Source organism: Oxyura jamaicensis, chromosome 1 (genome assembly GCF_011077185.1).
Source record: "Oxyura jamaicensis isolate SHBP4307 breed ruddy duck chromosome 1, BPBGC_Ojam_1.0, whole genome shotgun sequence".
Lineage (NCBI taxonomy): Eukaryota > Metazoa > Chordata > Aves > Anseriformes > Anatidae > Oxyura > Oxyura jamaicensis.
This window is the reverse complement of record NC_048893.1, coordinates 43969166-43981933: the sequence shown is the minus strand read 5'-3', so window position 1 is coordinate 43981933 and position 12768 is coordinate 43969166. Positions and strand designations below refer to the sequence as shown.

General features: G+C 40.9%; 1 protein-coding gene across 1 annotated transcript in view; it reads left to right on the top strand.

The window, feature by feature from the left end:
- UTP20 (UTP20 small subunit processome component) overlaps nt 1-12768 on the top strand; it is a 64734-nt gene that overhangs the window by 33450 nt on the left and 18516 nt on the right. The window contains exons 28-41 of the mRNA XM_035336179.1: nt 606-749; nt 2370-2449; nt 3426-3652; nt 4250-4394; nt 4828-4915; nt 6291-6434; nt 7076-7126; nt 7216-7368; nt 7913-8068; nt 8452-8592; nt 9478-9615; nt 10738-10877; nt 11399-11478; nt 12328-12632. Of these exons, the coding sequence (XP_035192070.1) occupies nt 606-749; nt 2370-2449; nt 3426-3652; nt 4250-4394; nt 4828-4915; nt 6291-6434; nt 7076-7126; nt 7216-7368; nt 7913-8068; nt 8452-8592; nt 9478-9615; nt 10738-10877; nt 11399-11478; nt 12328-12632 (1992 nt within the window). The remainder of the gene's footprint in view (nt 1-605; nt 750-2369; nt 2450-3425; nt 3653-4249; nt 4395-4827; nt 4916-6290; nt 6435-7075; nt 7127-7215; nt 7369-7912; nt 8069-8451; nt 8593-9477; nt 9616-10737; nt 10878-11398; nt 11479-12327; nt 12633-12768) is intronic.

Genomic DNA, 12768 nt, shown 5'->3' with positions numbered 1-12768 from the left:
TGTATGGCTGATTTCCTAATTTAAACATTTTCCCCAAGGAAGTGTAGGAATGTGGGTGCTACATGGAACATGAAGCATCCTCCTGTAACCAAATGCTGTAGTCTGCCCTGCTCTGCTGGAGTGTTTCATATTCTTACCTTCTCTCTTCCTCCTCCACCTCTCTGTCTGTTAAGTTCTTTTCTTCCTAGTAGATCTCAGTGTGAGAAGTACAACTTATTTTTACAGAGCTGATCTAGGTCCTTACCTGGGTAAGTGGAATTATTTAAGTGTCAGGGCTGGAAATGCAGATGGTTTGTATCTTTCTGCAGTGTGTCCAAAAAATGTGCAGATGGTACTTCAAAGCAGTGAATGTGGATTTGTATTAGCTGAAGAAGTTCTCTGTAACTGACTCATTGCAGGAACAGGCACTTTTTAGAACAATACATGTCACCTGTGAGTACACAAGTATACTGCTACCATGCAAAAGTTAGAGGAGAAACCAGAAGAATATTTTGATAGTTCAAATAAAGGTTGTATCTGTGGCCAATGAATCGCTGTATCTAATTTCAGAGCAAGTGGTTAGTGTTTGTTCTGCAAAGGCCTTACTGTTTTGTTTGTTTTCACAGGTCCAACCTCGGTTGATTAATCCACTGAAGAATTTGAGACGTCTTGGACTCAAGCTTGTGGTTGAGTTTTTTTCTGATTATGAGACCTACAGCTTTAGTGTGGAGGAGATTAATGCAGTTTTCCATGCAGTGGTATGGCCTCAGGTAATGTGTTTCTTCTTCCAATCCGCTGTATATAACCTGTACCATTCAGAGAACTCCGTCTCTCATTTGCTGGTATTCTGATGTGTGTATGGAAAGCCAGTTTTGTGGCTTATGTCTGGCTAGTCCTGGAATAATAAAGTCACAGGCTAAAGTACAAACAAATTCATCTGAATAAAATGGATGGATCTGTTCTTTAACCACAGAAGCAAACTTCTTCCTTGGATGCTTCACAGAAGCAAAATAGTATTTCTAGGTCACTGCTAGGTACACTTTGTTGCTTTCCTATTTGAAAGTTATTTGGCCTGTGGTGGGGGGTTGCATAAACAAAAGTAGGTAGACTTTGCTGCTGCAGGAAAGGGAAGTCCACAGCATGGTCCATCAGTGGGCTCTGCATTCTGCCTGCCTGCCTGCCAGGAGTCCCATATGAGCACAGTGACAGAGCACTGGACTGTGGCCTTCACCAGAGAAATTCAGATCATGTCTTGTTTGGAAAAATGCACTATTGGGAGAGAGAGAAAGAATGCACTGTATTGGTAATGAAATTGTGCTGGTCATGTCAGGCAGTGCATATAGCTCTGTATTCGTGGGGCAGAGCTTGTATGTTCCTGATTTGTTCTTGGAGTCCCTTATGACCATCCACTTTCCCAGTGTTTCAAGGCCAAGGTGCCACACAGGCAATTTACTTCTGTCCCAGGGCAGTACAATTGTGTTTCAGGCTTGGAGTCAGCAAAGCACTTAAAGAATTGAGGGAGCATGTGTTTGGAAGTGCTGAGTAAATCTGAACAGGAGGTAGAATTGCTGTTAAATAGAATTCCTGTTTTCCTGGTAGATGTGAAAAAGACAGCACTGGTTCTGGAGTTTGGACTGCAGAATGATTCAGAAGCTCCCTCTAGAGGGAATTTCTGCCAGTGAACACCATGAAGATTTGATTTTGGCAGAAGAACTGTTTGGCTTGTGTGCTTTAAGGCTGTAGAACTGATGTGTGAGAAGGACGAGTTTTAAGCCAGCTGTGCTGGGAACTGGAGCTTGCTGCTGTTCTTACCACAGGATTGTGCTGCAGAGGCTCAGTATTAGTAGCTGCATGGCAGCATACCTGCAAGATTGGATTTGCAATTTAATCTTCTTTGTGCATTGTTCAGAAAAGTTCTGCCTAGTTAGAAGATCCCATTCCCTGGGTGCAGTGCAGTGCATGAGCTTCTCCCAGAGCAAGGGGGGTGCTTCTATAGCAGCGAGGCCATGGGGACACAGAATAGATGCTGGAATGGCAGGTGCTGTGGTCAGGGCACAGGAGATATGGGAGGAACAAGTCTTGAGTGTCATGGTTGAGATCTCATAGGCATGTTCAGGAGAGGTGGCTGGGTCTCTGTGGCAAATGTGAGGCTCCATGAGGAGTCACTTTTGAAGGAAGGACAAAAATGGTAGCTGAAGTGCTGTATAAATATGGAGTAAGATAATCTAACAGTGAGACCAGAAATACTGGAAGAAACAGAAAAACAATGAAAAATTTGCTTCCTAAAAAAGGCAATCTGTAGATTGTAGTGGGGTCTTTGTTAAAAATTAGGTTTATAAGTGGCTTTACCTACTTGTGTTGCATGAGTGTCTGATTTTTATCTCCTCTAGGTTTGCAGGTTGGCTTCAGAGAGTCAGTATTCTCCAACTTTTCTACTCAAACTCATTCACACCTGGAGTAAGAATCCCAGGTAAGTGTTCTCACAAAGAAGCATGAGTACTTCCTTGAGTTTACAAAATTATTGTGAAAAACAAATAGAAAACAAACAAACAAAAACCCACACCACTCTTAATGGCTTATGAATAATTGTGCCAAAATCCATCTTTTCTTTTTCCAGTGAGCTGATACTCTTTAGATAGCAGTCCAGATGCAGTTATGAAGCTTTGCAATTTATGCCAATTACACTATTTTTAGTGGGCTGCTTTTCTTATATATGAACAACCAGACAGATACATAGCCTAAACTTAGCTCACGGGTGAGGAAGAGGTGACTTCTTAGAATATGTCTGTGTCTTGACCAATTACTTTTATTTAAGTCGTGGGAGGAGGGGTCAGTGTGGGGAGAGGAGGGAGCAGTTTTGCAAGATGATTTCATTTGTGTTTTTTGATTCCTTGTTTCTGTTTTATGAAAGAACGTGGGCAAGTTCAGCACAGCATCTGTGGCAGATTCTGCAACCAAATTTTTTTTTTTTTTTGCTTTTTTTTGAAGCAGACACTGTGAGAAATTCCATCTCTGCTGTCCTGAGTGATTTTTACGTTTTCCACTGCCTTCCTGCTTTTCCTTTTCTGAAGCATCCAGCATCTGTTTTAAGACCTGTCATTTGTAATGATGAAGAACTTGCACGCAAACTTAGGTTAAAAAAATAAAAATGTATTGGATTATTGGGATAGGAGCAGACTCTTACAGGAGACTTGGACAAACATCTCTGAAGAAAGGGCTAAGTTTAGTTGATGCTACCTTGAAGCACGAAAAGGGACTTGATGGCCTGAAGCTGCATTCTCTCTATTCTTCATAACACTGTGTTTCTGTGATGTTTATGGTTTTTCCCTGTTTGAAGTAAAAGACAGTCATTATCTGTTTTACATGACTTTGACTCTTTGTAAAAAAGAACTATAAAGCTTGATACTTTAATTTTCAGCAAAACTTTTTTATAATCTTTCTCTCAGGTATTTCCCGTTGCTGGCCAAGCAGCATCCAGGTCGTCCAGAGTGTGACATACTGTCAAATGTGTTTGCTGTGCTGTCAGCCAAGAATCTGTCTGAGGCAACATCCAATCTTGTGATGGACATAGCTGACAGCCTTCTCAACAGCCCCAATTTTGAACCCACGGAGCAGGTTTCTAGTTTGAATGTGACTGACTGTGTTGTCATGGACGCTGGAGAAGAGTTGGAAGGTACGCATGTATGAGAGTTGTAAGAGGCCTGTTGGATGCTTTGGAAGGAGGTGTTAGATCATGATGAGGTTGTCTTTGCCCTGAGTGAGAATACAGGGAAGGAGACCGTGGAAAAAGCACTGCACCAATTTGTCTTGACATGCTCAAGAAATATACAGTTCTGCTTGTGTCATGACAGGTGAGATTCACATTTGAGCATCAGGGTCCTGAGCATGGAGAAAACTGCATCTGTAAGGAGTCCAGCCATTTTAGGAGGCAGTCCGTGTCTTTGAGGAACCTCCTTGGTACTTTTTGATAAGCCTGCACCTTCAAGGGCTGTAACTGAAATCTGTGAGGAAAGCTTTTATTTTCTACATGTCCTTTCTTTGGTCCTAGCTCAAACACATTAGACTTGTTCTCAGCAAGTATCAGTGCATGTTCCCAGCAGCCCTGGACATTCATAATTCCCACTGATTTTTCTTCCACTGATGAAACCTCTTTTGTTTGCATTTTCTCAGTTGTTTGTGTAGAGCTGAATATCCTTTTTGTTGTACAGAGCTTGTTTTGTTGCTTGCAGCACAGAGGTGAGTGCTGCTAACTGTGTTATATCCTTTACAGAGACCCTTAGCCTAGGTTGCCGTTTGGTTCTGCCTCATGTTCCTGCCATACTTCAGTACTTCAGCAAAACGATGTTAAATGTGGAGAAAGTGAAAAAGAAGAAGTACAGAGCTCAAGTCAGCAAAGAGCTGAATATACTTTCCAAGTAAGTGATTCGTTAGAGCTCAAAACACTTGAAGAGTTGGAAAGAGGGAAGAAAAAAGAGGCTTTTCATAATAGGCTGCAAATTAGAAACATTGTCTGAAACTGTAGATTTACAGCATTTGAAAATATCTGCATCTGTCATTGACCTTGGAAGTTGCTGATGACCGAGTGGAACGGTTTTCCAAAATTGATTCCAGCTGTTTCTGTTGCTGGTACTCAAAATCAGTACCTCTTGATATAGGAAAAGGCACAGAAGAGACTGCAGACTGAATACTAGGGCTGATATCATGATTTTGGCAGAGAAGACTATTAGCCTAGATGCAGATGGATGGGCTGACAAAACCCTGTGATAACAACAATGGTGCTGACTGAGTTCTTTATACTGGTGACTGGACTGATAGAAAATAGTAAATTAACATTGTCTTATCATGCAGGATCAGCAAATTTATACAAGAAAAGAGTCAGAATTCAGTGCTCGTGAGCCTCCTCCTCCCTTTCCTTTACCAGAGTAACATGCAACAAGTAAGTATAAATGACTTCCCCCCCTCAACATTGAAAATGCATTTTTACTTTACTGAAGTAGATTTGTTTAAGGTGTGGTTAAGACTTATTGGGTACATGCAATTTCTCATGATTAGCCTGAAATCAAGTCTTCATGTGTTCGTAGATCACTCAGCACCCTGTCATTGTGTGTTGAAGTGTTCAGGTCACTGGATGTTTGGTAGGAATGCCTATGCCCAGGCTGATCGTTGCCCCTTTTTCTGGGGAAGGTTTTCAGAAGTGTTTTTACAGCATTTACTTCCTTTGCTGCTGTAGTCAATTCACCTAATTCTTTGCAGTTTTTGAAATAATTGCTTTCTTTAACTTCTACTTCATGCACCCCAAATTCTAAGGCACACAGCATCTGGACAGAATATGAGCATATGCGAACGTAGTGCATGCTGCATAATGGGTGGGGCTTCATTGGTCTGTTGCAAGATAGCAGGCAAACATTGTACAGCACTATTAACCTGCTCCCATATCTCCTTTTCCATTCTATTCTCCTTCCACTGTTAAGGGGCCCACCTATGAGTACAGAAGTGTATCTCAAAACTGAAACTTCTATAAAATCCTAAATTCTTCAGGCATGCAGAGCTCTTCGTGGTTTAAGCTTTTGCAAACTGTTAATTAAATCAAGCACTGAGGATAGTGGTAGACTATCCTAGGGGTAGTGGTAGACTATCCTAGTGGTAGACTAGCCTGGGGTCCTGTTTTCCTCTCTGCCCAGCCTTGTTTTCAGACTTACAGTCACATCTAATGGGAATGAATGTATTGATTTTTCAGCCTGATTTGCCTGGATCCTTGGATCAAGGTTTGGGTCTTGTTTTTATTAGATGATAGTTCAGATACTCAACGAGAGGTTTTGGGGTTGTGGAAAGAACTGCTAGGCAGCAACCTGTAGTTTCTGCTTTGCAAGTGGTCATTTAGTTGTTCACAGATGGTTTTTTAAATCTGTGAATCAGTAGGGAACCATATATAATTACCGTTCAGGGAGATCATACAAGTAGATGGTACTGTTAATGTTCATTTAACAGATTAAAGAAAGACTGTTTTTTAAGGCTCTGTTAGTTTTTCTGATCTTTGAGTCAGCTGAGCGAAGACAACAAAGTTTTTGTTGCGATGGCACTCCTCTCGAACTCTGCTTGTGTCTAATTGAAAGGTTGCGAGTGCTTCTAAGATGTGATGATTGCACCGAGTATGTCCTCCCAATTTTTTGCTCTCATTCAGTATCTGTGATCTGAATAAAATACAGCAAAGAAGTTAAGTTCACTGTCTGTCGTGAAACACTTCCCAAGGAAATATCCCAAGTAATCTCATGAGGTTTTGGTAGTTATTGACAGCTCTCTGTCTCTTTCAGGATGCAGAGATTGACATTCTGGAAACAGTGCAGAACTTGCTGAGACATTGCTCAAACCCTGCAAGCTTTCTCAAACCTCTGGCAAAGCTTTTTTCTGTCATCCAGAACAAACTGTCTCGACAGAAGTTGTGCTTGGTATTTCAGGTATTGCATTTTTATATGTCTGTGTGCTTTTTTTCCTTGTTTTAACAGAGCAAGAACGAAATAAATACCAGGATTTATCCTTATTGTACATGAGCTTAAAAAAACCTTTCAAACTCTATCATCTGTTAAGTGGAAGTGAACTAACAGAATTGCATATGATAGACACAAACTGCAAGACTTGTAAAACTTTTGGCTTGTAGCCTTGTTGATGTGAGCATTTCCAGGGTTCTATTGTATAAGAGAAGCCAAATAAAGCACGTTGCATCCAAAGTGAATCCTATGTCTTTATGAAATAAGAATGGCTTTCAGCAGCTTGAAGCTGATTTTAATTTTTATTATTCTCTCACAGATTTTTAGTAGTCAGGCTGCTTTATACTTCTTTGAAGTGACTTATAGAACTTTTTTTTTTCAGTAGGAAAACCCAGTAAATCCTCAATGTAGATATTTAGAAACTTAGGAAACTAAGACACACATATTTCCTACTTACAGAATAAAGAAAACAATGGCTAAATGGCTCTTACTAAGCTTGTAACAGGACTGATACTGTCACTTCAATCACTTGAGATTTAAAAAAAAAAAGAGTCCTCCTAATTTCTAAAAACTATAACAGTTAAACTATTTTCTTTTATGTTCCTTTTTAGACTTTATCTGATTTGGACAGTGAATTGAAATATATTACTGATGTTGTTAAGGTACGTCCAGTTTTTTTGCTCCATTTTTTCCTCAACATTGTGTTGTAGCGTTTCTAGCCTTTGTCATGAATGACTTGTTTTTCTCTTAGCTAAATGCCTTTGATCAACGGCATCTTGATGATATCAACTTTGATGTACGTCTGTCAGCATTCCAGTCAATCACAGCCCACATCAAAGAAATGCAAGCAGTGGACATCAACTTCCTGATCCCCATTATGCACAACTGCTTCTATACTATCCAGGTTGGCTAAATGTTTCTTCGTTTGCTTTGTGCATCGCGTTTCTGTAATGAACTTAACTTCCAAATTCACTCCATCGACTGTTTATTTGACACTGCAAAACATTCAGAGAGCATGTGTCTTCTCAGAAACACAAGTTTTTAAGTTTCCTCCACTTGCCTTTTCCCATTTGTCCTAAAGGGTAAATACACTGCAGCAAGAAGGCTAAGCCAAGTGCAGTGTACCTGTCTATCAACAGGTGGCCTGGAATTGTCTGATCAATTTGTGCTGTACAAAAGGCATATTACGCTCTTGACAGGCTATTTTTGTTGCCATGTGTTCTGGTTGTGTGGGCTTGCTGATGAGTCTAAAAGGATTTTTCCTGCTTAGAAAAGTGGGCATTAGTTCAGAAGTAGAACTTCTACGAGAAGGTTTTTGAGTTGGTAGAATTGTTGGGTCACTACAGGCTTTGTTATGCTGTGTAGAGTGGTACAGTTCAGTCCAGTCTTTTGACGAGAAAAAGGTGTCATATCCAGACTCATGCTGTATTATTTCTTCATCCACTCAGCTAGGGGATATGGCTCTTAGTGACAACGCAAGCCTTTGCTTGACCAGCTTTATCCACCGCCTGGCAGAAATCGACCATACGGAAGATGACTACAAGGAGCTAATCCAGCACACTCTCCTGGAGTCTGTGAGAAGGGGGCTGAAGAGTAAGACTGAGGTAAGGCACTGTTATCTGGTAACATCTCCAGCTGTCTTCAGGACACCAGGGCATCTGAGACTTTTTATAGATGAGTCTTTATCCAAGCAACAGACTAAAAGAAATGCAGGTGCCCATAGTAATCAAACTTACACTTCATTTGCAATCTTAGAAGTCTGCTGTTGTGTGTTTCTTTGCTGTTGTTTTTCTTTTCTTATATGTAGCTCCTTCTTTGGAGGGGATACTTTAATTTATGTGCAGTCCAAAATACAGGTATATTTGCTCTTAGCAAAGAATAGGATCTGTTGGCCTGAAACACTTTGTAAATGACAGCATATCTGATCTGAGGAGTGTTTAGCTGCCTTTCCAAGGAGTGCTGAACCTTCACTGCTTGCTCTTTGCAGAACATCCAGCAGGACTACACGTCATTGCTTTCCTGCCTCATTCAAACATTCCCAGCAAATCCTGAATTCCGGGACTTGGTCCAGCTAACCAACCGCCATGATCCTGACATGGACTTCTTTGAGAATATGAAACATATGCAGGTAAAAGGCAACGCACATTCTTTCCACAATGCCTCTCTCTCCTTACCAAAGTAAAAGCATTTTACTGTGGAGTAATGTTGTCCAAGTCACCTTTGCTGTGTCTTTAAAGAATTGAACCATATCATTAGATGTCATTAAAAAATAAAAAGGGTTGTGGTCATTGAAGTCACGTGGGTGATTGTGAATCAAAGTCAAAATTCCTTAGTATTTCTATCTATAAATACTTTCTTTTCATAATTTAGCTGCACTGTTTTGTACATCTTTCTACTTTAGCTTTAAAAAGTGCTTTTAATTTAAGTGATTGTTTGTCTCCTTGAGTAGACATCTCCACCTTACAACCCACGTGGGATCCAGCACACAGACAGCAATAGTGTTTTGAGAATCCTGAAGATGACATAGCAGGGAGCAGGGTGTTTTCTGTGTTGTTGTTTTTTTATTCCCAGGCCTTTGAAATATAAATGCTGCACAAAGCTTGGGTACCTGTTTTTTCTTGTTGTAGAAAGAAAACACAGCATTTCTCCTGCTTCCAGGAAGGCACTCAGAGCATTTGGTGCATTTGTAGTTATATTTTGAATCTAAATTGTCTTCTTGTAACTTGTCAGGCCTTCTCATCTTGTATCAGTTGCCTTTCTTGTCTGATACATGAAGATACGACATTCTTATGCCTGTGAATTCACAGTGAAATAACTCACTGAGTTGGAATGTTTATTGAAGCAGAAAGCTAGTGAAGACCTAAACATGAACGAAAAGGCCATGTCCTGTCCTTGGAAATGACCGTACTGTGTTTGTCATTGCTTCAAATTGAGCCACTTTCATGTATGGGCTGCCTTGTGCTAGCTGTGACTCAAGGGCCACGTCATTCACTGTCTTTTGTGTTTGGCTCAGATCCACAGGAGGGCACGAGCCCTGAGGAAACTGGCTAAGCAGCTGACTGAAAAAAAAATTGTGCTATCATCCAAATCCCTGCAGAACTACATCATGCCTTATGCTACTACTGCCATTTTTAGTGAAAAAATGCTTAAGGTAGGCTTTTAAATTTGATATAATTTTAATATTTTCACTTTTCTTGTAGTGTACTGTTAGGGGGTGGGAGGGGTTTTTTTTGTTTTTTTTTTAGGTGTGTGTTTGATTTGGGGTAATACTCATTTGCATTTTTGTAATCAGTTTATTTTTTCCCCTGTGTCTCCAAACTCCTCTCATCATGTTCAATTGTTCGATTAGCTCAATTAGTTTGATTAGTTTGACAGCAGAATATATGTGGTGGGGAGCACAGGCTGTACCTAGTCAATGAGGTGGTAATAAATACTGTTTTCACAGGGACTATGAGGGGACCATAGGAATTGGCTGAAAACCTCTGAAATCAGTAGCAGCTTGGTACTTAACTTTTGAAGAGTGACATTCTGTTGGTTACTTTCCAAACCTTTTATTTAAAACGTGAGGTGAAATTTCTTGTACTGTCCATGTAGATAAACTTTCTGCTTGTAACTTGGAAAACCAAGGTTTTACACATCCGTACTGTTCCCTGCACGCTGTCGGGAGAACAGCAGAGCTGCTTATGTCAGAACAAGGAAATGTCATTTGTATAATTTGCTTACTGTCAGAAATACTCCTTTAAAGCAGAAACAATTAATGTTCAGGCACATGACCCAGCACCTGTGGCCGTCAGACTGTGCCCATCAGCAGGGCAAATGATGTTGTCTCTGACCAACAGGAAGTAAAATACATTGACTGACGAAAAACTCGGTGAAGTAGGAAGCGCGTTTTCTTTCACATTAGCAGTGGATTAACAATGTGTGTTTCTAGTTGATCAGCATAGATGAGCAATATGTGATATGGTTATTGTATCATGACTGTTTTTTAGTTTTTTGCACAAGTTGGCCCACAAATTTAGTTCTCTGAGAGAAGATAAACACGTGCAGAAATACTTGGAGGTATTACAAAGCAGGTCTGGAGATCTTCTTTGTGAGCTATGATTTTTAGTTTATTATTATCATTATTATTTTTAACCTGGGAGGTGATCTAAAAGAGCTGAGTACCTACCATCCCCACTGGACAGAAGTTATTTCTGGCTTTTGTTGCTTTGAGTAGAGTATACTTTAGAATGCATGAATGCTAACAGCAACTGTATTTCTGCTTTTTGGGCAGCATGAAAATATGGTAACAGCCTCTGTTGAAGTTGTTGGAGCTGTCTGCCGACATCTGTCATGGTCAGCGTACTTGTACCACTTAAAGCACTTCATCCATGTCCTGCAAACAGGGCAGATCAATCCGAAGCTGGGAGTCAGGTGGGTACTGTGAACAATGCTGCTCTAGGTTCCTACAAAGACTAAAGCAAAATTCAGTGTCTTAAGGAGCATCACATGAAATTTAACCCCTTCACAGGCATGACAGATTGCCCACCTTGGGGTAGGCTTTTGCAAATGAAAGTGGACACAGCTTTGCAATTCAGTGTGATTGAGCTGTGAAGGATTAACAGGTTGTTACTTTCTCATGCTGTCTCACTTTGTGCATGGGAGCATTAGCAGTTTCTGCTCCTGCTTGGTTGTACCTTCTCCTGGGATACCTCCATTGCTCCAGTACCACTGTATGTGAGGTTTCACAGTGAGGTAGGCCACAGGATGCATCTAGCTGAATAGCAATCAGTTTTTATTTCCTAATTTGTTATTTCAGGATAAACCTCTTTAAACCTCACTGTCACTGAGTCTGAAATTATTTTAAATGCATTTTTAAGACTTTCAGTTGTGTAATTCTATGCAGCCTCTCCTTGTGGGGAGAGCTAATCTCTCTTCATGTGTTTCTTCTGCAGCCTGTTAGAGACAGTGCTGGAAGCCTTTCACTTTGACCATGAAACGCTTGAAAAACAGCTTGTGACCATTGAGAAGCAAGGTGAGCTTTCTGCTGCTGGTTATAGAGACACTCCCTTTAATTGCTTGAAGTGCAGCTAATTGAAATTGACTTTTTTTTTTTTTTTTAATTTTGAGGTCAGCTACTCCCAGCTTTTTTAAATGTGCATGTTGGAAAACTAGTTTTAACTTCATTTCTCAGGAGCACTGCAGACTGTCCTCCTATGTGCTGACACAGAGAGGAGAGGTGAGGGGAATCACCTCCTCATGACCTCTCTACCCCAGGCCTCCATAAGCCAAACCAGCCCAGACTTTTTTTTTTCTAACCTAGGAGGTTCTCCACGGTCTGCATATAACCATATGGTTGCTGCAACATTTTTGTCCTTGCTCTTGGCCATTCTAATTGTTATCTGCAGCTTGAGCAACATGCTTTATGGCCCTGCTTCCCCTGTGGTTTCATGGGAAGAAATTACCACTTTGACTTGTCCACCATTGTGGTTATCTATCCTGTGGCCATTGGGATATTCTGAGGAAGGAGGAGGATATCTCACAGCTGTGCTTGTCAGAACCTCTTGCCTCATGAAATGACCAAAGGTAAAGGAATGACACTTCCCTAAGGTTAAAGGGCATGGACCTTTGCTAAACTGTTACTGGAGTTCAGCCAAAGAACAACATACTCTTTACTTTAAGCCTAGCCCTGAGGGGTGATTAACAGAAACCAGCATGCCAGAGCTTCTCTACCCAGTAAAACAACTCAATGTTTCCTGGTTTGTTTGCTGATACTGATGGTAGGTAGGAGCTCTGTTCAGGTCAAAGCCATCACAGGAGTCTGTTTTGAGGGCTTGATTTTTGTGGCCACCTGTATTTACCTGTGATTTTTGACAATTGACAGAAGCTGCTGACATGGATATCGAGCCAGTGGTGGAGGGTGAAGAAGCCATGGAGCTGGAACAGAGCGAAGGGGAAGAGGAGGGGGTTGAGGAAAACAAAGGGGAGAATATCCCTGAGGAGCCAACAGAACCTGCACTGGTCCAGCCTGAACAGGCAGCTGAGACAGCTGAAGACACTAAGCAAGTGGCCAAACCTGTTTCTTTCTTACCCCGAAATAAAGAAGAGCTGGAGTGTTTGATCAAACATATTCAAGATACAGTTGTAGTCAACATCTTGCCTAAATTGCACAGGTGTATTGTTGCAAAGGTAAGGAGCTGGCATTGGAAAGGTGGTTTGCAGGCCTGTGCTGCTACTGTGAGAGCTGAAGTGGTATTGGAAAGAGCCCTGTTAAAATGCAGCACATTAAAAAGAAAAGGCACAAGTGGAGAGAGACTGCCTGAAA